Raw genomic sequence first — 25,392 nt, forward strand, 5'->3', positions numbered from 1 at the left:
TGCACCTGCTTTTGTGTCAGGAAAAACAGGTTTTCAGAATAATGCACAGACAAGATCAGCTCATAGGGAATAGGCAGCATTTTGATCAGAAATGGAAAGTGTTCATGGCTGAGTTGAAGGGAAAGGACTGGGGGTGTTAGACAGGTTGTGGCTGGAACAAAAGAAAACAAGTTACTGGGTAGTGAAGGATAGGAAAACGTGAAGAAGTAAGGTGTGGCAATAGGGAGAGGGCGGGGGTCTAGACTGGCCACCATCTGATACTGGGCTAGGAAAAGACAAGGTGAACATACCACCTAACATGACAACCTACAACCTATAGAACAACTGAATCCTATCCATTAAAGGTAACCCTTTCTTGTTGATGGCCTTACAGGACAGCACTGACAAACTCCTAATGAATACAAGCCACTGTAATCAGATCATGTGTCATCAGCGCATCTAGGAAATCATCCCAAAGTCCGTGGAAGGTGTCACAATGAAAATGACTCAATCCTATTTAGATCTCTCTACTTCATACATCACTGCCTTCTACAGAACAGCAAAGATAGGCAAATAGCATTTCTGTGATGTTAGTATGTTTAGAGCAATACCTTACTGTCCAATTCATTATCTCATAATCTAATAGATCACTTCATGTGATCTATGGATGCACCCGTTAGTTTGCCTGAACGCGTACTATTATAGCCAATGATCAGCCTCCAAAATCAGCCCACTCATATTGATCCAATCAAATTACTTAATTTGATCTAATCACTGTTAGGCCCCTAAGCTGCAAATGGACACAATAATGACATCGGAGGGGGAAGTCATTAAACCCGTAAGAGAATGAATTGGCTGATCACTGGTCAGACTGAGATATGATGAGCCACGATGCGTATCAGCAAAGCCATCTACGCAGACTGACCATTATTGAGAGTTCTTGCGGCACAATGTGCATGACAGCAATTGCATTGATATAATGTCACAGTAGCAAAGCCCATAGCAGCTGGATACTTCTAATGCACACTATGCTATGGAAAGCTGATTTGGTACAATTTACAAGATTGCCGTTGGTAACATGCAAAGAAGGTAACGAGAGGGGATGGTTCAAAAGCTAAAGGCTAAATCAAAGGAACACAGAACAATGTTGAACCTACAGGTACAATCTTATCTGCCCCGAGTTGAAGTACACTCCCTTGCAGCAAAAGAAAGACAGATGGTAGTAAGTTTTCTATGCAGGTTCTAGCAAGAGTTCTGCGTGTACGCAGACAACATACGTGTACATTAAGGAATAAATTTGTTATGTGTACTCAGCATGCTCCGTGTCAAACGCGCCATTGATCTCAATTATAAACACGCGCCAGTGCAGTGAGTACCAAAAAACACGCCTTCTTTTGTACATGCTCAGGGTGGATACTACTCGATAGTACATCCACAATATGCTAAGGCTACAGGTGTTGAAGAATACATCTATGTAGAGAGCGAAGTTCACTCGGAACATGTGACCGGATCTCATTAAGGAAACACATTGTGGGGAATTCCCTGTTGGTTTGCAAATTGAGTTCTTTATTTTGATGTATACATAAGAATCCGTTTGGCATCCTGATGAAACTGGGTAACATACAGTATGGGTGAAATATGTTGAAGGTTCTCCTTCTCTGGTTATGTGATGTAAGATTCTCTTCAAGGCCTTTCGCTCAACAGTCGCTCTCACAACTTGTGCCCTGTTTGATTGGTTGGGCCACAAAGAATGTGATTGCACTAAACCAAGTTGGGTAAAAATGGTCCCTTTTTGGATCACTGCAAAGATAAATGAGAAGGGCAGAGGTACATTGGTGGCATCAACAGCAGCAGGTGATTGGGTTCAACAAAATAATAATAACATTTTCAAATAGATTAAGCTTCATGAAACTGGTTACCAGCTAAGATGTCACATGATGAATATACTGTTGCGCTTGGCAACTCTGTGTATTTCTGGGTAGCATAAACTTTTTGAGCCAATAATTTCTGCTCTTTGTATAAAACTAGGACCAGATACATGTATGTTGACAATTACAAGTGCATTTCTTAATGAATGAATTTGCATAGCAGAAGCAGTTCAAAACAGAGAATGAAAGAAGTTCACATTTTACCAGCGATTGCTGTAAATGCCAATCCCCCCCCTACATTTTTATTTCAGATGAAACTTCACTATCAATTTTAAATGTAATAACATCTGATTTCGAATCACCGAACAAATTACAAGGGAACCATACTAATGATGCAAATGGTACAATATGTGAAACAGGCACAAATTACATTCATGGTGAGTTGATCTTCAAAATGCATATCTCAATTCCAAGATGCACCTGCAATTTCTGAATGAAAATTAAGTACTTGCATAGAAATGCTTCAATTTGAAACAAAAGGCAACATAACCATGCATAAGTTATAAAAAAAAGTCTGGCAGTTGCAGATTCGTCTCAAAATAAGATGGATTAGTTTGGTCATGATGGTGGTTTTTAAGATGTGATCACTTCAGACAATTATAAAATGAGCGAAAATGGAAAGAGTTGCTCTCCTGAATCATTATCTTGTAAAAGGTTTTTTAAATGTTAAGCTAACCCTACAGCAACAAAAATCCCAATGGAAAGTTACATAGTTTGAACAAATAAACAGTTCAAACTACACATAGGACAAAACTAAGTAACTGGGTCATTGTTTAATGGTGTTAATAAGCAGTCATTGGCAATATTATGGACACCGTGAACCATACATTGCCAAGTGATTATTCTGAAGAAAGAAATGTATGGAAAACCAAAGTTATGCACTTTTATGAATATGGCATTTGCTAAAAAAAAACAACCTAAAAATTCTGCACTGTTCAGTGGTGAGTACAAGGTGCCAGACTTAAGTGTTACATAAAAGAAATAAGTCTATCGGTGGAGAATTTATCAACAAAATCACTGAAAAGATAAAAAAAATTTAAGTAAAGAAAAGCGAAATGTGAGGGTATTTATACTGACCAAGACAAAGAAAACGAAGTTGGGTAAGTACTGTACAAGTAAACTAGGATTATTCTTTAAAATCTCTCATAACAAAACTATGACAATGTAAAAAACAAAACCTTTGGTTTAAGCCTTTCCTGCTTCTGATTTGGTACTGAAAAAAATCTACCAATTGTTAATTCAGATTCATCTTTCTCCATTCCAAAGCCATATCAAAATCATCCCTCCTAATGGAACTTACTGGATATATGTTTTTGGTTTCGTGAAGAATGTTTCTGTTCATGATGCTTACTGTGTGATGTCATACAATGAGTAAATGTAGCCCTGTAACAAATCCAGATTTTAACGGAAGGAATCTGTTGATTACTGCAGTTACATGTATAAAGCATAGCAACATTGATCCAGCTCACAAGGCAACCAAAATGTAACCAAGTCAATATTTTGCTACATGGACTTGAAATTAATGACCAGCACCACTTGAAGCAACTACACTATCCATGGTTACACTATGAGATTTCTCTTCAAGAAATATTTATTTAAACAGTTAGTTGTTAATTGTGAGAAGTTCTGCGTATAAAATGGAAAACTGTTGACTTTGGTATGCTCATGTAAAATTTGTCTGCCATGTAAAAGCTTTAAATATACTGTGTGAGATTATAAAAATAAAACAAATGAATTCTTTCTTTTGTTTTGAATTTGTTCTGATTTTCTGAAATGGAAATACATGTACATTTCACTTCCAGATCGAACACACAAGATGCTTTTCATGGATACCAATGATATGCAGTCTTTCAAATCTCGCAAATCTAGAAATTTGTTGCCAAATCAGAACAAAAAAATGAGGCGGTCAATCAAAATCTTCAGAGCTGGCCGCTGTTTCACCTGAGAGGGCCGATAACGGGGAAGCTACATCCTGAAGATCTGAGAACAGTCCCGGGGCCTCTGTTACTGCATTTGTCAAAACTATCCCCCCATTCCCCATCGCATGCCTATTAAGCAAACCATTCTCCTCAGTGGATGTACTGCTGTTGCTGTCATCATCACTGGAGGACCCACTATCATCAGCCTTTGCCAGAGGGGCTTCACCCTTGACCTTAGTCATCTGGGCTTCAGCCACCTGGTAGTGGTAGACGCAGCTGTCGTCAGAACTACCCGAGGTGGTGGAGGAAGTTTCTGAATAACGCAGATCTCCCTGAAGAAGGTAGGACTCTTCAGCTAAACCCCTTGTACTGTCGTCATCGTCAGGGGTCGGGTACCCAACTATATCGGGACTGTTTAGTAAGTCATCCAAACTACGACCACTGAATTCTTGCCTGGCAGAGTCGTCACTGTCCGTGCTCTCCATGCTCTCGCGCTTGCTGGAGCTTTTCCGATTGTCAGAGCTTACCAAATTGCTAGAGTTGTTCCAATTGCTAGAGCTTTCTGGACTACCTTTGGAAATTTCAGAGCTCTTGAAGGACTTATCCTGATTATTTGAGCATTCTCGTTTGCTCCTTGAATCAGAAACATGAATTTTCCCCGGCCGCACAATCATCTTTAATTCCGTGACAAAAGTGCCAGGCCGGGTCAATCTCATCTCATTACTTTCAGGTGTTATGACAATTGTGTCCACTGTTTCTGACACTTCATCAGATTTCTGTTGAGGGTTTAAACTCACAATGGGTGGTGGAGGTCTTTCAATAGAGCTGACCTCTTGATTTTCTAACATGCACTCTAAGGTGCTTCTTTGAGTTTCTGCAGTCTCATGTTTAGTGGTCGTCACTGCCTTTACAGTTCTTGACTCACTGAACTCTGACCTTTGTACCTCGGAAAAACCCGACATTTGAACCCCAGCTTCTTTCTTGGTTACCACAGAGGATGTGGTTTGTTGCACACTAACATGGGCATGGTAGCTCGAACTTTGTACCCTTGTGACCCCAGAGCTGTGCCTGAAATCAAACTGGGGTTTTATTTTAGGCTGTTTAGATTCCATCCGTGGGGGTGGGGTTGGGGGAACAGGAGACTTCTCAGCATCCTCAAACTTTCTGGAGTCCACCTTGATTGGTTTAGGTTTAGGGGGCCGTGCAGGAGGGGCAGCTTTGACAACAGGGACTGGCGGGGGAGGCCGCTGGATATCATAGTTGAATGTGTACTTCATGATAGTAGCATGAGGTGGGGAAAGGGGTGACGGACAGGGTGGGGGAGAGTCCGGAGGAGGAGAGAGAGGCAAGGGAGGGGGAGGGGGCAGATCAGGAAGCATGTGGGCAATATTTTTCACTTTCCCAGTACTTGGATTGGAGTGTGCTCGGGGTGGAGGTGGGGGCATCATATCGTCAAAGCTAGTGATCTTGTGAAGCTCGACTGTGGAGATTTTTGGAATGTGTGTTGGGGAATCAACAACCGAGACCTTGGGTGTTGGGGGTGGAGTTGGGGGAGGGGGCATATCATGAAGGCGCTTTAAGTTATGAGATTCTAGAGCAGCTGGTGTTAAGGCTCGGGCAAGATCAGCTTCATCCAAAGGAGCTTGTTTTGTCTGACTGTCATTCTGGGGAGTGATCTTAGCTTCTGCTATTGGCTCTGGAGTATTAGCGTTGATAATATCCTCAGTGAGTGAATCACTGGGAGTAGAGAAAACAGGTGTGTCTCTACAGGGGGATTCGGGGGTTAGCTCAATCTCATTTTGCTGGTCAGTGTCAAATGCAGGAAAAACGGGACTTTCAGTTGAAGTATCAGAGAGCACGTCGTGTTCCATGGCTTTGAGGCTCTTGCGCGTCTCTGCCAGGCTTTCTTCAAGAAGTCGCAGATCGGCTGAGGTCTCGTCAAGGTTCTCTTCAAGATTTGTCAAGTTTTTGTTCGTCTCGCCCAACTTTGCTCCTAAACTACTGTCATCGCTCTCATCACTACTGTCATCAAAGACCAACTGTCTCTCTTTCATGAACGAGGAGTAGTTCTTAGGGTTAGCAGAGTCATCTTCTGGGGTGATATCAAACCCCTTCTGACCCACATCAGATCCCTCCTCATTCAAGAAAGAGTCCAGGCTTCGAGATTCAAAACTGGGAGTGTAAGGCTCGTCTGTTGGACTGGCCAACTCCGCGGCTATCTTCAACACCTCATCGATGGTGTTGCTTAGCCGGATTTCGGTCGAAGCCCGCTCTGTCCTCACAAAATTTAACTCGTCACTAGAGGTGCTTCCATTTGAAGCGGCAGCCTGCATAGACCCTAAGAGCTCTCCGCTGGTCCCACTTCCAACGGACCCCACCTCTGCCTCCACACTCTTAGTAGGGGATTCATCTTCCGGATCGCTTGTCACAGGCATTTGCAAGCTCTCCAGGACCTCAAACTTAGCCCTTGCTTCCCTCGTATCAAACTTTTTTCCGGTATCTGGAAACCCCATCCTTTTTGCTCTTCCATTCTCATCAAATTCACTGAGAGTGGGCCCCCCTATCCCTTCAAGGATCTCCAGGTCAAATCCCTCTTCTGTTTGGATCTCATCCTCATACTCAAGCCCCTCCCCATCCTCAATGCTGTGAGAACCCGACGAAGAGCTTGAGCTCCCACTCTCATGTCTCTCTCTCTTGGGGCCCTCTTCTTCTACAAAAGGGTCCTCTAATCTCTCTATTTCATCCGGGAGGTCTAAGATGACCTGCCGTCTCATTTCATAATCAACATCTATATGCAGGCTGCCGCTTGGGATGCTTATGTCAGAGGTGTCAGTGGAATAATTCGTACTCAAACCCTCGTGTCCGTTGTGCTCCCCGTTAATGACCGGCGACTGGACTTCCTTCTCGGGCTGAGGTTCTGGCTGGACCTTAGACTCCTCCTGGGGTGCTGCTTCCGTCGGGGCTGACTCTGTTGGCAGGATGCGCACTGGTTCACTATCCCCATTCACTTCCGAGCTCGACTGCATTTGTGGGTTGTCTTCATTGACGGTGTACTCATAGGTTATGCTTGAGTTTGACTGGCCCTTTTAAAAAAACATGGGAGAGACAACGGTCAATAAAAGTATTTAAAACAGGTGTACATTGGTGTCTAAAAAGATACTATGACTATCTGCAGGCTAATTTTATAATCTGTCGGATAGACCTAAGTGACCCATACCTTGTGGATGGCTATTCTGGAGTTATCGTGGACAGGAGTGACCGGAGTGGAGGATGGTGTAGTAGGAGAAACAGACGTAGGACTGCTCACGGCATTGTCACCCTGCAAGTTAGCGTAGCTCTGACCGTAGGTGAGATCAGGGGCACTGTGGTGATCAGGAACAATGCTCTCTGTCAGGTTGATGGTGAGTGGCGTGGTGGTACGAGGAGCACCAAGGCTTCGTGTGGAGACACGAGCCAGGCTAGGGCTGAACATAAAAAGAGTAGAGGTAGACAATTAACAACATGAACCTGTTGGTACATGTAAGTCAAGACAAGAGAGAACGTATAAGTATTGCCTTTACTTCAAAAGAAATTTTTTTCATGAGACACTAAGAATATGCCACAATTTTAGCAAAATTAATGCTTTTTGATTCCTACAAATAAACATATGATTTCAAGGAATTTCTTCCACTTCCAAAAACATTCCAAACTTTACATATACATTTCACGATTTATGTGAGTTCATTAATATGCATGTATATCATTGATTTCATACGACCACTATCCACAATCTCTACTCTGCTCTCACCCAAATCCTGGTCTTTGGATATATGTAACTCTCGCATCCTCAACAACCTGCTTCTGTGTTCTCCCACTGCAAGGATAAAACGAGTCAATAAAGTCAAGTTTGCTTCATTCACCTTAAGTCTCTGACCAAGAGTTTTGTATTCAGTGCATTCTGATTGGTTCAGAACTGTACATCTTTACAAGTTTGACTTCGCTAAGTGCTCTATGAGGATCATCAGACACACTTGGACATTTGATGCACAATATGTGGTAAAAGGGAAGCCCCTCTATTGCGTCTTCTTTTGTGTTGATGGAATCTTTGGAATTCCTTTCAGGGTTTTTTTATGGGGGGAGGGAGATGTAAGCACATTAGCCTTCTGGTATACAGCTTGCGCATCACATTAGGGGGGTCCCCCTTTGCCACATATCATGCTGGGTATACACTTGGAAGTTCACATGGGCTTACATAGAACATGACACTGCTTTCTGACACAAGGTAAGATTTTGAAAGTCAAGGGAGAGTTCCAAATACGTAGATAATAGAGCTAGACTCAATCGACAAGCAAGGAATGTTGGTTTCTGCTGGTAATGTGCTAGCTCTACTGCATGCAATATTCCAGTAATGTATGACTCATAAACAAACCCAGATGTTAACCCCTTGACGACGGGGATTTATTTCCGAAAGCCTACTCCAAGAATTCCAGCCTCGCTTGGCCACGAAGGCCACCTGCCAAACCGCAAATTCTCGGTTTGTGGCCCTGCGTGCTCTGCAAGCTTTGAATTAAACAGTGAAAAGGCTCATTGTTCGGTGGCATGCTGCTCTACTCACGCTTCTACATTCCCGTTGCCTCTTTTTAAAGTGGGCGCTATTGTGAAGCTGGTGTTTATGATGCAAATTTGGTCTTTTCATTTCTGGGCTACACACAAAGACCAATTACCACATATACAAGAGCCAGGGTCTGCCCTCTTTCACCGTGTTCGCTTGAGCCTGGGCCGAGAATAATATAGAGAGGTGTGTAATATCAAGCAGCAACTACATGTAAGTGATTCAGACAAGGCCTAAAACTCACCTGTAGCGGAAAGTAGATCCCCTGCTAAGGAGTCTACGACGAGGGCGCCGACCATGTTTTGGTTGCGTCAGCCGGAAGAATGTGTGGTGCTCCACACAGCACTTCCAGAAACGCTTGCAGTCATTACGGGATGTCATCATGAACTCAACGGTACTCCGTGGATAACCCTGGGAAAGAAGACAAGGAAACAATGGTTGAAGGATCAACTTGTCATGCAGTATCAGAACATCTTTCTCAAGAAAGTTGAACCCTTTAAGGTTAGTATCCATACACACTAAGAACAATGTCTAACAAAACAGATGAACACTAACACAAACAGAAACCTAAACAAAGATACAGAACTACAAAAGAATACCATCAATTGGTTATTTAATTTAACAAGAGTGGATTTAACTCAAGGATAATACTTGCAGACGGAACTTTGCTTGTAAGTTTTATAATTATTTTTAGGAGGTAAAGGGAGAACAAATACACATAAAGGTTTGACCAAAGTATTCAAAGGATAGTATGGTCCCTTGAGCGTATTAAACAATAACCAGATATATAAAGACTAAAACTAAGACAGTAAACCAAAAACAAGTCAAACTTTGTCCTCACACTTACGAATCCCTCCGGATGGAGTTTGACCAGGAAGCGCTTGCGTTTGAAACTCAGTTTGCGGATTTTGGCCCAGGAGAAGGTATTGATGCGACTGTTGTTGTGGAAAACTAGCACACCCTGATGTGAGACAGCCAGGTGCAGCTGTACATTCTCATAGTCGCGGGCTGCATGGAGTTGCACGCCGTACATTTCAAGACGTCGAGCGACATCCAAGAGGTTGAAGTCTGCATCGGCTGGTGTCTGCCCACTGAAGCAGTAACATCCACAGAAATTAAACATGGGGGTCAAAGTGCATCTGAACACTTGAAACCACAAAGGTGTACATTTTAAATAACAGCCTACTGGTAGTTCGTAGTTTTTAAGGTTCATCTTGGAAGGAAATAAAACAGAGCTTGTGATCTGGGCAATCAAAGCTCAGTCCTGAAGCAACAGCGGGTTAACAGCAGCAAAGTGATGTTTAGGTAATAGCTGATTTGAATAATTTGTGACTTGAGAAAGAATCACTTGTGATTAATTATTGACTTCTAATGGCTTGATGTACAACTGGGCATCACAAATATGAACACTGTACCCAAATACCTCAATCAGGCCAAGCGTAATTCTTAGTCAAACCTTCTCAAGCACAGAAAGTCCTGAGAAATCAAAACCAGAAATCTTACTCAACAACTGAACACAAGTCTGGTACCTTAAGCCTCAGACCAAAATACCCAGCAATTTCAATAGCCTGTGATATGCGACACACGCCGAGGAATGTCTCCTACTCACACATGGTTCTTGTGATACTCTTGAATCTTGCTCTCCATGGCACGTGTCTGGTTGGGCACAAACCTGAAGGCACTGATGTACCGTCCATCATCATGGTCTGGGGAGGTATAATCGCCAACCTCAGCTGAGCAAGGACGCAAGGAAAGAAACAAATAACTGAAAAAAAGTCTTCATTCTCTTGGCCTCCACAGAATAAGCTGAATATTAAAAGTAACTTCAATTTGTGGAACTCATCAAAACTCATGTATTCTAATCGTAGGTCACTGATTATTTGTGATTAAACTATGAGGGCAGATTCTTTATCAATGCCTGCAATTTTGTTCAAAATCTATTTGCTGTTATTTTCACTTCACTGGAACGGCTGAATATGAACAACAAGAAATGCAAATCAATGGTTTGTCCCAAATGACTGACAAGATCACTACAGAATGGGGGATCAACTAAAGCAGAACAAGGTTATCCATTTTTACTCAAAAATTACTGTAAGGTTAGAGAAGAAATGCTACATGTACATGTACATCACACTCCTGATTACCTTGCAACATGTAAGAGGCCATGAGAGCAGCTGTGTTCTCAGAGCAGGGAAGCCTACCATTAGCCAGGTCTTTCTTGATTTGCAAGGCATACAGGTACCTGAACAAAGAAATAGTTGTCAGCAGTGGCTCAAATTTTCTGTGTCTGTAACTGTGACTTTCAGAAACCCAATTGTACGTGAACATGTACCGGCACATGCAGTTCTCCCAAGTTCTTGTTTAAGCAAAGAAATGCCTTGGAATTTTGACTGCATCAAAACAGACACGATCAGCAAAACATCAAGAATCCGATCAGCACAGAACTTTGTCAAGATGACTTGGAGAAGAAAGAAAGCAGAACAATACTAAATACTGGCACATGTACCATGTGTTACTTTTATTAAAACAGGTAAACACTTGCTAACAGAATAAATGTCTAATTAAGGAACAATATTCCACATGACATCATGCCATTTTAAGTTTCTAGTCTTCATTTGCCAAGCCATCAACTCACTTGGTGAATTCATCTTGCAGCTGGCTGGGGTCAGCAAGGTAGAATTTTACAGTGAAGTGGAACAACGTCTTCTTAGGAGCTAAAAGACACACACAAAAATGGTATGCAACAATCTAAGTAAGTTAAGATTTTTTGCCTCACTTAACTCGAGCGGATAGAAGTTTATGAAGATAGAATACATGCCTATCAGTACTTAAGTCAGGATGGATGTTTTCCAAGCTTTTCATAGAAGAAATGATCAATCTGATTGTTTTTGATACATGTACATGTACCACAGAAGAATTTTCATTATTGAGTAACGTTCTGATCTGGATTACATTGCTACAAATGCCAAACAAGCTGGAAGCTACAGTAGTGATGAATAATAGCAGTGAAAAATGAAAGGCTGTCTATTTTGAGTCAAATTGCTTCTCTCCTTGGTAAAGGGCAAACTGAATCATGTCCTACAGCTGTAAGTCAGAGAGGAAGTTGGATTGGTGAATCACAGAGACATGGTTGATGTGGTAAATGTTTAGGCTTAAATGTACATGCTTACTTCCAAGGGGATTCAAAGGGTTTTCCTCATGTAAAGTGTAAATTACACTCAGGTATCAGCTGCTTTCCGACGACTTTAGTGTTTGTCCAAAAAAGTAGATGCGGTCAGGAAAATACCCGGCCCCCCAGCAATATCTTGTTGGTACAATAACTGTACCATATTTTACCCTGGTTTTTATTCTTTAATAAGCTGTGAACTTGTATTAATGCGACCAATTAAAGCTGATGACTACGGAAATAAAGCAATCGAGTCAGTACAGGTACATTTTGTCCAAACTGGCTTTGGGCATGATTCTATCCAATGTCATGTATTACCCGATAAGTCTGTGACTTTGCTTAACAAGTATGGTCATGTGGATTGTAAGGTGACCTTGTGTAATTTCACTAGAAGAAGTTCTTACTAATCAAACTAAAATCAAAATCCTATGTGCAGGGTTTGCTGTGTTCACGAACAAAGTGTAGGGCACATACAGTACTTATACAACATTGCACATATAACAGTACAAACCAAGCACTCTGCCAATGTATTCCATTCTCATTTCTCATAAAGGGACAGTACCCATAAACATCAACTGTTTATTTGTCTTTCAAGAGCGTTGGAATCCTTGATTACTGACTGGTCCCAATACCAGAGTATCCCTTGCTCTCTGCCGGTAGGATGCGCCATAATAAATGTCTACAGTGCACACACAGGGCACAGCAAGTACTGCGTGTTCTTATGAATGTGGTTACCAAGTCCGCTTAAAGATAACTTCATTATCTCCCTGGAAATGATGACCTACAGAAAATGCTCTGTACCCTCAAGGCAGACACTCTACAATTATATATATCATGTACATTCACATGTATAATTATAATTATTATAAGTAAACATGTACCTGCATGGCATTAGACTGAAGTGGCATTTAAGGAACAGCAAGATCTTCCTAGTGTGCATATACATGTACATGTACATGTAAGCACAACGTAATGTTGTCTTTGTGTACATCATTTTTTTTCACATGCACATTTGCTTCATAAATCAATTTATCAAAAATGTAAACAGAAGGTACCATAAGTTTAACAAATTCAACTTGAAAGCTAAAGATGCAGTTCAAACTTTCAAGTCATACAGTCTCTAAAAATTTGTCAAGATTTTCATCAACACACGTATATGTCTACTTTAGCTTTTATCGTTTAAAAAAACAAAACAAAACTTATATCTTCCTTTTCTGTGACAAAATAAAAACAGAACAACAATCCCCAGTCTATAATTTCACAAACCCTTCTTTTTATGGTAAACATCTATCAAATTCCTTGCATTCCAATTCTACCCGCTACTGGTACATGTTAACACAGACGGCATTAGAGGTAGAAAGGAAACAAACATCCAGATACATCAACAAGGCCTGTCATGGTGATCACCGGTTCCCAGTCTTCAGGGCTGGGGATGGTGACTGACACAGCTGGGTTCCTAATTGGTTGTTTCCAACCCCACACTGATATGAACCGCTGAGCATGATGGGAGGTCGTCGGAGGCAATCCCGCCCATGTTATCATCACCACAAATTACAATGAAATATTTACTGGTTGAAATTCACAAACACATGTGAGTACGTGTACACATGTACCCATGTACATGTACATTGTAGCTGCATGATGCAGACAAGATTTTAACATGAGACAATCTGAATTCCATGAAGTTAATGAAGTTGACGCAAGTGAAGGACTTATGGTATAAATGCCAACCTTGCCAAAGTGGTTCCAATTTTTGATAAGCCACAAGACCAAATTTCACGTCCCATTTTGGGAATATCAGCCATGAAAAGTAAGCTTTGTGTCATCTCTGGCTGAAAACATACCTGCCACCTGTCTCGCTATTGGCTTCTCCAGGTCCAACCAAACCTGCCAAATATGAAAGAAGGAAAGAAAACATGTTATTTCTCAACCTCACAAAGACCCAATCCACCCTTGTATCAATTAGAAAAAAGAATGCCAAGGGCCACGTGCAACAAGTAATAAAATACTGACAGCCCGGTTTGGACTGGAGTATAAATCTTGACATCTGATCGAAATGAAAGGTGAAAACATGTAGAAGATCATCACCTTACACACCTCCATATTTGAGAATCCTAGATTTATGACTACTGTGTTTATGACATGCAGGTATGCATGTACACACAGGACAGGGGGGCTTACATGTAACTTCAAACCCCTTCTCTGTAGGGGGTGGGAGTGTGCATCCCTAACTTTTAAATATCCCATAATTGCACATCATGCTGACTGTACATGTATGTACACGTATAATGTACACTCATTTTTAGGATTTTGATACGTATGACAGTACAATCTGGCTGAGATTGGTTTGAATCAAAAGCTCCCTGTCTGCAAAAACTTTGGACAAGGATGAGCTGGTTTGGCTGCAATTGTTGCATTTCAGAAAGGAATGAAACAAACATGAAAGAACCCACAGTTACAAGCTAGCAATTTGTGGGAAGAATTGTGGTTTTCACCCTGAAACAAATCCTTCTTGACCTATTATTTGTACGTATACAAATGACTGTCATTCAGGGAACTGTCAGGCATTTGGAATTCTATCAAAATGAAACTCCACACTTGTCCCAGCAGCTGATGTTTTAAGCCTTTGTGCATAAAAATGTTCAAAAGGGTACAGAGAAATATCAAGAAATCAAGGCTGTTTTAATTCTTCCAAATCCTCTCTGAGTTTTCTCTGAGTAATCATGCATACATGTACACGTACAACATGTAATGTACATGTACATGCCCCAAGACCATGTTATGGGACACAACACACACGATACATATTCGACATTCATGATCCAGTGTACCGGGATATTATAACCATTATGATACCGGTATGTGCCCTATAAACTTGACCTATCCTGGCATCCAACAAAGGGAACCAATCATTCATTGGTTCCCAGCCATTCCATGGTTCCCAGAAGCTGTGCAAATCATGCAGTGCCCTAATAAGATCTTAATCATGTTTACATGTAAAAGGTAGAGAAAAAAGTAAAGCCAACTGGCACATGTTTCCAATTTCTATACATGCACATGTAGTGGCACATACATGTACATGTACTGGTACATGTATGTATCTCTAACCCTCTTACAATTACACTTATAAATACTGGTTTCTGAAGAATTAAGCCCAACCTTTTTGGGGAACGGTACAAGTTTGTAAAACATGCAATTTCAAATGCATGTACATGTACAAAAACTGCTGTTAACTACTTATTAGCTAAATGTGATTTGTAGTATAAACCAAACATGTTATAAGACCTTTCATTTCAAGCCTACAGGTAAAGGTTGTAGAATCTTTCCCAAAAACTGAAAAGGATTGAAAAAGATGATGCTACAAGCAGGACGAAAATGTCAGGCCCTCAAACATTTTCCATAATTTCTACTGTTTTATTCTTCAATTAACTTTAAATGGCTGTGGGTTTGTATCAAGCACAGATACGGCACCGGTAATTTGTGGCTGATTGTTTCATGAAATGATATTCCATACATGTTAACGAAATGTGAAAAATAAACAACATTCTTACAAAACACACTCTATTGACGACTATAATCATGCAGCTATTTTTAATTAATAGCTCCACGCGTGCACAAGTACATGCACACAGACTTGCTCTACTTGCATCCACACATCCTCAGAAAAAAAAATTGAAGACACATCAATCAGCAGGAGACAGTCTTATTTTATGAAGGATAGCACTATGGGCTGGCCCCATGTGAGAAATTACAGACTATCTAACGCCTGATCATAATGAACACAAGACATGCAAACAAGGGGACAAGGGATTCCTGGCCAAACAGCTATTACATGTCTGTTTGGAGTCAAGAGGGTTGGTTGGGGATTAGCATAAACACTGTAAGTCATGCTTCATTTGATCAAGATCTGTACACATGTACTGCACACTACAGGCACAAAGTGTGCAGGTCATTAAGGCAAGTTTTCAGCACACCACTCATCAGGAATTTACCAAAGCCCATTCATGCATACAGTGAATAAACTCTGCTCTTTATGGATCAATGTCTGAATGTTGTAAGCCTATAGAGAAACATCAAGCTACCAGTACACCTGCTAAGTACAATGCACATGTACATGTACATACACCTACCATATCTGACACTTCAAACTCATGAGATACATGTAAATGTATACTGTAAATAATTATTTTGAACAAAACTGGCCTTTCAGTCACAGCAGTATAGTACGGTACCGTACAACTGCACATTAGAAAGAACATTAGACCACATAAAATATTAACTAATTTTATCACTTTTTTAACTAAAATATTTTATATTTGTACATGTACAGGTGCGAAAATCAGGGCAGTGCTTGTACCAGTAAATGTAACTTAAGTTTCAGGACAAGAATAAATCACTTCATGCTTTCTGCACACAAGGTATTAAATATGGATACTTTGTACACGCACAGTATGTGTGCTTAAATTGAAGTCACCAAAAGAGTCAGAGAATGTGGATCAAGTCAATCGTGACCAACCCACAACTTGACAAGCTCACCGAGGGCTATTTATCTTGGCAAGAGAAATGTGCATGTACAATGTATGAAGCGCCCCACAGAACAGCGAAGACCATCTAAACACCAAACTGCACTTGTCCCATACTATTAATAGGATAACCTGCAGAACACCCAGAAGCAGTATGCGTTAACGCTGACAGCACTGCAGAACACCCAGAAGCAGTACGCGTTAACGCCAACAGCACTGCACAGAAACCTCGCCTTTAGCCAGCAAGCAAACCAGCAAGATATTTTTGATTAGATCCTGGGATTCAGGACTAACCATCTCCTCTCAAGAGACGAAGGGGCTGACTTTCTATGAATCAGAAGTCGCTTTCCCCTCTGGGGGCACAGCTTAATCAAGAATCTAATCCAGAAACCTGATACGCATAAGATGCTTCTGCACAATACAGTACAAACTACAAGTACTTGGCATCCATCAAGCAAAAAGCACATATATGTGGATCCCAAACAGTCTTTGTACATGTGCATGCAAAAGATCATTCCAATGGTAATTAGGTTTAATATTAAAATTCTGCACATTTGTATACACTGAGCAATGCTACTCCAACCTGAGCAAGAAGGAAACGTGAATCTTATGTACATGTATGTGTACATGTTATGCACCAGGAACTACTCCTAGCACATGTGTATTTAAGGTGAAGCCTTGCCCCTGGGGAAGGTAAGAAAATTCTATTGGATTTGAAGCTTGAATAATGTTGTAATGTACAGTACAGTACTGTACACTGTACCAGTAATGTACAGTATAAATACATACTGTACAGTACAGTACACCTGTATGTACATGCACATGTACAACTTGCCCCATCAGATGCAAAGCCATGTCTAACTTAGTTGACTGTGGCTAGCCCAACACACAGCCCTAAGGGAAATGGTTACAGCTGTTAGCCAATGGCTTTCCACAGGAGTATGTATTTTTTAGCTGTAGCCAAGTAATCTGGACATTGCACAAAGTCCCTTTATCAAATGTCATCAACATTTGTCTGGTATGGTTTCCCAAAACCATGACAGCTACATGTACAAGTATAACAGTGCTGATTCAGGACGAAACAAAGGCAACGCCCTCTTTTTTTCAAAATTCCAAAGCCTTAGTCACACGTGAAAATAAGTGCTGTTAATGTCTCACCACTTTGTCAGTTTTGTTGAAATATTCCAGGCCAAAGTAGTCCATCTCCAGCAGGTTGAGATGTCTGCAACATTCCTTGAACAGATCAGCACCAAGGCATCCATTCTAAGGATGGAAAGACAGACAAGCCATCACCATAAGGGTAAAAATAAAATCAGTGAGAATATGCATCAACTACGGGCCTGAACTTACAAAATGTTTCTCTTTGGAGGTGAAAGACTCAAGAGATTTGAACTTCCAAGTCGACTTAATTTTCAACATGCTGTTTATCAAATTAACACACTCGGTTGTGAATGCTTTCAGGAAATTGTCCAATCAACACTAGTCTACCAGTACTGCAAAAAATGTTGAACTAATTGTGTAAATAGCACGTATCCTGATGGAGTTATTTATGGGGTCTCTGAGCACCAGGACTGTAACTAATTCATTCAGCTTTAAATTATCCTCAACTTAAAGTGTACCATTTCATTAACTTTTAATTACTGCGCTGGGAGATTAGAATTACCACACATTTTAAAGCAAGGTCACTGAACCTTAAATTTATATATTTTCTGTTTGATTTGCTCACTTGTCAAGGCATTAAAGTAAATACGGTACATGGATCTCTAGCTTGTCTGATTCATAATGCCAGTTTACCAAAGGAATAGTTAAAGCCTATTTGATAACAGTCCAATTTAAAGGTGATCATTTACTCAGAGATACAACCTCCAGCCTATTGTAGACATCATAATGTTACATGTACATCAGCACTGTGTACACAGGACATGTACAGTACATGTATGCGTACAAAGTGAGAGTGTAGGTTCATGAATTATTCATGGCATGTGACACACTGATGTTACTTGCGCAGTCGTCAGTTTGACGTTTCATCCTGTGATTCAGTGTCATCTGACATGACAAACAATTAACAGACCAAAAATGGAAACAAAATTATTAAACTGTATCCGCTCACACAACTGTACATGTGTAAAAAAAAAAATTGTTTCACATCATGCATGTACCACTTCACAAAGCTAAACCCTGTAGGCAAACATGTCCTGTTTGGAGACTCAACATTCAAACAGCTACATTAACTTTCCCTTTCACCACAAGGAAAGAAATAATATCCCCAGTTCTTGGCAAACTCAAAACTTGAACATTTACTTTTTAGTTTACATGTATAACAAATTCCTATGAGCAAAGCTTATCAGTGGAAACCTGTATCTTTTTAGTTACAATGTACATGTATTTTTATACATGTACATTGTATGTCTGTAAGACCATGTGTTTAACACTAATAACAGCTCCACGGTGAGACTATTAATGTCCATGTTCATACCTTACATGTCACATAACAGCAAACTGGGAGGAATTTCAAGGACTTGACAATATTCTGAGGAATTATGCAAACAAGGTTGACTGCAGAAATATCCCAAATATCTGGTTTCCACAGCAACATATGTGATCTTCAACATGACCTAGAACAGGTGGTGAGCATTTAACTGTCTGGGAATGGGACGGTAGAAATTACTTGCTTCTTGTACTTGATACAATCATTTTTGGGGCTGACGATGGTTAGTTTTATTTTCAGTTTTACAATGCTCAAGAAAACTGACTTCTGAAAATGAAATTCCCCAATCTGTTTAACTCCTGATGAAAGTTAGAGATACACTGAAATATTGTATGGTATATACATGTACATGTATCACCTATCACTAAGTATGCATTATTAACATACATACATGTAGGTATGGGGTTTACAAAAACTTCTAACTGGTAGGAAAAAAGGAAAGGGTGCAATTTTAGAGCCCGCAATAAAAAGAGTCAAGAAACAAGATTTTTTAGCAGTCATGCAAAACTCCAGCAGTCATCCATCTCTGAGGTACAGCAGGGTTATTAGCAAATTACTGTATAACTTGCTGGCAGTATCCAATGACCAGAAATTGTTTATCTAATAACCTCTTTACATAAACAGCAGCAAAATGAACACTGTTTGGAGTTACCTGCACTTTTAACTGAATTTTAAAAAGGTGTAAATTTTCATAATATTCCAAGTATGGCAGGGCAAGTGACTTTTAGCTGGGAGAGGGACCTGAGTCTTTTTTTCCTTTTCCTTGTTTGTTCAATTGTATGCTTTTGTTTTACATGTACAGTGTATTTGATTTCTGTCCTGATGTGCAGTGTATGTTTGATGCCAATCTCCTGTCACGTCTTTATGGTTAAATAAATCTGTGCATCATTCTAAATGAACTACAGTGCATGTGTGGTACACAGGGAAAACAATGTCCAAATCTGGCATTCATGGCACACTGCATGGATGTATACAGGGATGTTTCTCTTTTGTATCGGGACATTACGTTCATCTAAACTTCCACAGCCAAAATTCAGCATGAAAAAAAGAAACAGACAGCAGAGCTACTGACAGGGACCTGGCCAACTCTCAAAAAAGAGGGGAAATAAATGAAGTATTCCTCGACATCTAAGAGGTTCCAATCCCTCTCAAGTTTATTTTCCCACTGATAGTAAATTTGATAACTTCATCTTGAAGCCAATATACCATTTGCGAGTTAAATTTGAATAAAATCTGGTATACTGAGTTATCTGATTGCCCATAAACGTAACAATTTGAATTCCCCAGACTAAAGACACTGTTGCTATACCTTGTGATTCGGGGCAAGCTTTTGCATAGCGACCACCATCTCTCGAATGGACTGGTTCCTTTGTGCCCTTCTTGTCCATTTAGAACAGTGTATTGTTGCAAGGCATCTCTTATGTAACTAAGGAAAAGCTTGTTTCCAATCACGAGGTATAGCAACAGTGGCTTTAGTATAGAGAATTCCAACTGTTATGCTCACGTGAATTTAAAGAACTCAGTGTACCAGATTTTATTCAAATTTAACTTACAAAAAGCTTATTCTTTTTTGGGGGAGGGCGATAATAGCCTTACATCAGTTGATGGCTTTTTGGCTTTGCAGTGGTGAAGACAACAAAACTGGATCTGATTACCAGAACATTATATCCCTTGAGCAAACTTGCTCTTGGTATGGATGAAGGTAATGTGTTTGTAAAGCCCAGAATCAGCCCACCTTGATGGTATCAATGGTCACTGGGTTACAGTCACATGTAGCTAGGACATGTGTGGAAGTTCAGCACTTAGTTAGACTAACAAGAAACTGTGTCTTTGCAATAAATGCTTCCCCTCACATGTATATTTATTTCTCATCAATTACAATTCCTAGAAAATGTTAATGAGACTCTGACTTTGGTGCTTTAGTACCCATGTGATCTTATCATTTGAGAACTGCAATAGACAGAACTGTGACTTCTTTGGATATTGCAAGAACACAAGGTCCTTGTGGGACAAAAATCAGCAAAAAAAATCTTCCCATGAAATAAAGCATCGATTACCAATATTTCATTTTGCAACCTTTCCCATGATTTACCCCTGAGAACCATGACACAGTTATCAAATCCCCATTATCCCCACCTGCAGAAACATGTTACACTCTCGCTCCACCCCATAATAACGTTCCACTTTGAGATTTCAATTTGCAATGTGCATGAATATTTTGCAAGATACAATCCTTGACAAGCAATATGAGCATACATGTACACCTCACACCACTTACTGACGAGGAACATTCATGCAAACAGCAACGGTGTATTCAGGACCCGTACACATACAGTACATCTAGTTGAAGAGAAATCACACGCAAATGGTGCCAGATGTATTTCACTGGCCAGACAGATCTATGCAATATAATCTTAAGGTGTATACACATGTCATTCCCTTGGTGATATTGATAACACTGAGCGACGGTGGTACAATTGAGACAAGCAAACTTTGGCTCTCAGCAAACGACAAATAACAAGCATGGCTCCGCAACAGGTTAAAAAACTTTATGAAAAATGTCACACTTTGGAAATACACAAGTACAGTACTGTTAGTGTCATATGCAGCAAGGTATGAGACGGAGAGAACCCCCCCCCTGCTTTGTGTTGGTCATTGTCTGGCAGGAATCTGGGGAATTCCTTTCAGACATCTTGGGGGGGATGTGATAAGTAACAATAGTCTGGAATGTGTATAGGGATTGGACATGTTGGGGGGGTACCCCTCGGTCTCATTTCTTGCTGGGTACAGTTAGTGTTAGGGTGTTACATGTACATTATCCTGCATGGTTCCAAGCCAAAGAAAGAACAAGTTAATCTCTCACAATATGTTTAACAGTACATTAACCCTAACAGTCCTAAATCCTCCAATTTCACTATGATTTTACATACACCCTAGGGAGTTAGGGTTAATACAAGTACATGCTTGTATGTTTTTCAACTTCATACAGAAATGGGTAACAGATTCCCCACACCTCCCTTGTGCTGTGTGCCCTAATCTTTGTTTGCTCTCCCTTCTCTTTTTGTCACACTTGTGATATCAAACTAGCTACACAGTCTGCAACTTGTGCAAAAGTTTGCCTGAGACTTGTATTCATTTCAAAGCCTCTACTTGTAATGTACATGTACATGCACATGTATTGGTACTTGTACCGGTATGAAGATAGACCAGTCCATCAGGCGAGCACTTCATGCACAATTCCTACAAAACATGTACATGTATCGACAGATGTCTATTTATATTACAAATAATGTACATGTACAGTACATGTAGTACACATGCATGCACACTGTGTACCCAGTACCAGTATGTATCATCATGTCTATGCAAGAATTTCTCAAGTATGTCCATGGGCCATTGGCAATGCAATTGTGCAGACTGTGAAAAAAAAATGGTTTATCACCAAAATCGAAACTCTCGTTCAGTATTTTTGCTAATAAAGTAAACCTTACAATACCCCGGTATTCGTACACACGTATACAATGTACATGTACATGGGGAATATGTATGCCAATGTTTGCAATTTTGTCCAAGAACAAAACAACTTCGATGTTGTGAAACACTGACTTGCAAAACGTTATCTGCTATATCATTAAACTTCTGTAAATCTGCAGTAACCTTGCCCAACATTAAAATACTTTTCATACACAGGTGTGCTGTGAGTTTGATCAATAAAATACCAGCAACTTATAATTGAGGGCCTGACATTTCCAGGGTATCTTAGACGAATCTTTGAGAAAGTTTCTAGCAGGATTGAATGTCAGGGGCTCTACCTTTTGAAATTTGTCAATTTCAGGAAAACACATGTACATGTACAGCCAGTAAGCACACGGATGGGTACCAGTATCCTGGTAATTCTCTAAATAATTTGTGAATAAAATAGCTACTTTTATAAAAGTATCTGAAAATTGACTTCTGTATGAAAATATTTTCGAACACACCCCAACAGTAAACTAGGCTTACGGTTTGAATGGCCTGAACTGACAAGACATTCCATTTTCAAGCCAGTTGGGCTCAATGAATTACCAACCTATGTGTCACTCTAGCAATGTCCTGTACAATGTTCCAGTGGCTAATTACTTCCCTGTGTCCATAATGACAGACATTTAATCATTGGTAATGTAATTTTTTCAAGCATGTGCGATTGAATTGATGGAGATCGGTGTTATACAATACAAGCATTCCACTGGTAGACGTTGGTTTCTTTTACATTGAGCATTCAGTAAATCAAATATGAACAATTTGCCAGTGTGAAATTCAGGGATTGGTGTGAATTTCTTTTCAAGCTATCTGGGGTTGGATTAAAAGGAATCACACGTGGGTCACTTCAAGAGCAAAAACTTTGATATTGTCTTTATTTAATCAATAGAAGATGATCTACATGTACATGTAATTTTTATAACGATAAAAGTGAACGACATTTATGCACATGTGCATTGTACACGTGTACAAATAGAAAATACACACATGTGCATGTAATGCCCTCTATACAATGCAGATCTAGAAAGAGAAAAATAAACGTAGCATTATAAATTTGAATGTTAACGTACATGTACAGTTTGCAGGAAGGAGGACCTTGGTGTGTACATGTGCATGTACCTTCATAAATCAAAGCAACCTAGGCCTTACAGCTGTAAGTGATGATCAAAGCTCAATGCATCTACTGAGATTGTACAATGTACATGTACCTGAAGTATGGTACTGGTAATGTTCTCACAATGTGACAGTATGTACCGGTACAGTGTGTATGTACATGTACATGTACACTGTTCGCTAAGGACAGAGTCATGATCGAACATGTTCAAGTAGACTGTGCATGTAGGCCTACCGGTATCTTAGACGTCAAATCTAAATCATTTTGGTGCGAGGGAGGATAATAAGCAATAAGTAATTACTAAAGTAATGAACAATTTCGTTGTTTCCTAAATCATCATCAGGGCTAGAAACATGAGAAAAGGGAAACAAATTTGGTGTTTAGATTTAAGATTTCTACTCTGGCAGGCACACACTGTACATCATTTTACACTGAAGAAAAAATTCAAGGTGTACTACCAGAAGTGCAAAATATGATTTGGGGGGATAAACAGGTAGACGTTAGTATCTTTTCATCCATAATGCAGCAGGTGACATGCAAAGACGGGAGCAGCACAATGAATAAGTCTAATGTTTACCAAAACACAAAAGGCAATACATGTAGGCTTTCCTATACACAAAGCTGCTGATTCCCTCAAACCATACCATGGGTGCGCTGGGCCTGCTGAATTCACCCTAGCACAATACAAGACTCAAGTTTATTATGTACACAGACCCTTCATGAAAGACTTGGATATCCACAGAAACCCTCCTGGCATTGAGCCGGCTCACACTTTGGCAGGGGTGAACCAGGGTTACGATCTGCGCGCCAGGGAAGGCTGAAGTTGCAAGCCATTTCTCTGGAGCCCACTGGGTAGGATATCAACTTGCTACAGCGCAGTATGGCTCTGCTAGGCGGTACTCCTACAGTATGTTGACAACATATTGGACTTGGGCTTTTACATCAAAATAATGCTTTTTCTTCTTGATAACTTCTGAATTATGAATCACAGTGTTTCAGACAGTCACAAAAAGTATGAGTCATTATTAAGCATACACATGAAACAAGGTCAAGAAATTGATAAATACACTGAAACTACATGTATTTATGCATGCACATGCATGGAACAGCAATAAGTAATGTACTGACAAACTATCCAAGTTGTACATGAACTGTACCGGTATGTAAACCAATTCTGTGTGTACCGTTCTTTTGTACATGTACAAGCAGTTGCAACCTTAGTATCCAGATAGCCTTTAGGTTGCCTGTCATGTTACAGTGTATTTTCCAAATGGGCCTTTTTCTTGTCGAGATCTCCCACTGCACTTTACTGAAGCAACAGGATTTTTTTGGAGGGGGGGGTGGAGGTGCTTTGTTTCGCATTGTTGTAGTTGGGAAACTTTTGTTTTTCATCACTTCACTTGTTGGTGATTTTGTTTACTTAGGTCTTCTGCACCTCTTGCAGCTTGATAAATTTTAACCTGAGCGTAAAAACTGCGAAGCGTGTATGCAGATACATACATGTAGCTAAAGAGTCCTCTTACATGAGTCATGAGCACTACAGACAGACAAAAAGGAACTGATGAGGTCGCCCAAGAGGTCAATACCCAACCATGGCAACAACATCAACCAATCATCACCTTCCGTCTAGAAATACCAGCATGAGTAATTTGCAAAGAGGTTATTATTGGGGCTATGCTAGAGGAAAGCTTGAATTAGGGGGCTTAGGGACAACCCAGTACCAGCAATTGTGAATAACTGACAGTCTTAATCCTATTCTCTTTTCAAACCTTGGAATGCCTGACAGAAACACATAAAGTACATGCACATGTTTACTGGTGCCCTCGGCCCGAAACCTGGGAGCGAGCAACACACGCTACACATGTATATGTGTGAGTACCAGTACGAATGGGTAGGCCTTTGCAGCATGACAGGGACAATTTCTTTTGCTAGGAAAGTTTGGAACCACATTTTGGGGAAAACAATTTATCTCCAAAACTGTTTTGGTCCCCATAATATACGGTATGTTCGTTTCTACACAAATGCTGGCTGTGTCACATACATGTATGTGTTGTACACACAGACATGAATAAAATCCAATCAACTTTTTTAAAAACCTCCTACTGCCACGTTTCCTCAGCAAACCAACAACCAACACGATTTCCTGAGCATCACTGATCGTGGTA

The 25,392-nt window shown here is 40.3% G+C and overlaps 1 protein-coding gene across 1 annotated transcript in view; it reads right to left on the minus strand.

The window, feature by feature from the left end:
- The window catches only part of LOC110981641 (uncharacterized), a 51,696-nt gene that overhangs the window by 19,809 nt on the left and 6,495 nt on the right, over nucleotides 1-25,392 (minus strand). Inside the window, exons 3-12 of the mRNA XM_022239365.2 lie at nucleotides 17,265-17,369; nucleotides 13,428-13,470; nucleotides 11,053-11,131; nucleotides 10,562-10,659; nucleotides 10,027-10,150; nucleotides 9,265-9,508; nucleotides 8,662-8,828; nucleotides 7,614-7,679; nucleotides 7,044-7,290; nucleotides 3,816-6,909 (exon numbers count right to left, since the gene is read on the minus strand). Of these exons, the coding sequence (XP_022095057.2) occupies nucleotides 3,816-6,909; nucleotides 7,044-7,290; nucleotides 7,614-7,679; nucleotides 8,662-8,828; nucleotides 9,265-9,508; nucleotides 10,027-10,150; nucleotides 10,562-10,659; nucleotides 11,053-11,131; nucleotides 13,428-13,470; nucleotides 17,265-17,369 (4,267 nt within the window). The remainder of the gene's footprint in view (nucleotides 1-3,815; nucleotides 6,910-7,043; nucleotides 7,291-7,613; nucleotides 7,680-8,661; nucleotides 8,829-9,264; nucleotides 9,509-10,026; nucleotides 10,151-10,561; nucleotides 10,660-11,052; nucleotides 11,132-13,427; nucleotides 13,471-17,264; nucleotides 17,370-25,392) is intronic.

Source organism: Acanthaster planci, linkage group LG14 (genome assembly GCF_054643075.1).
Source record: "Acanthaster planci isolate LZ-2023a linkage group LG14, COTS_SCS, whole genome shotgun sequence".
Classification (NCBI taxonomy): Eukaryota; Metazoa; Echinodermata; class Asteroidea; order Valvatida; family Acanthasteridae; genus Acanthaster; species Acanthaster planci.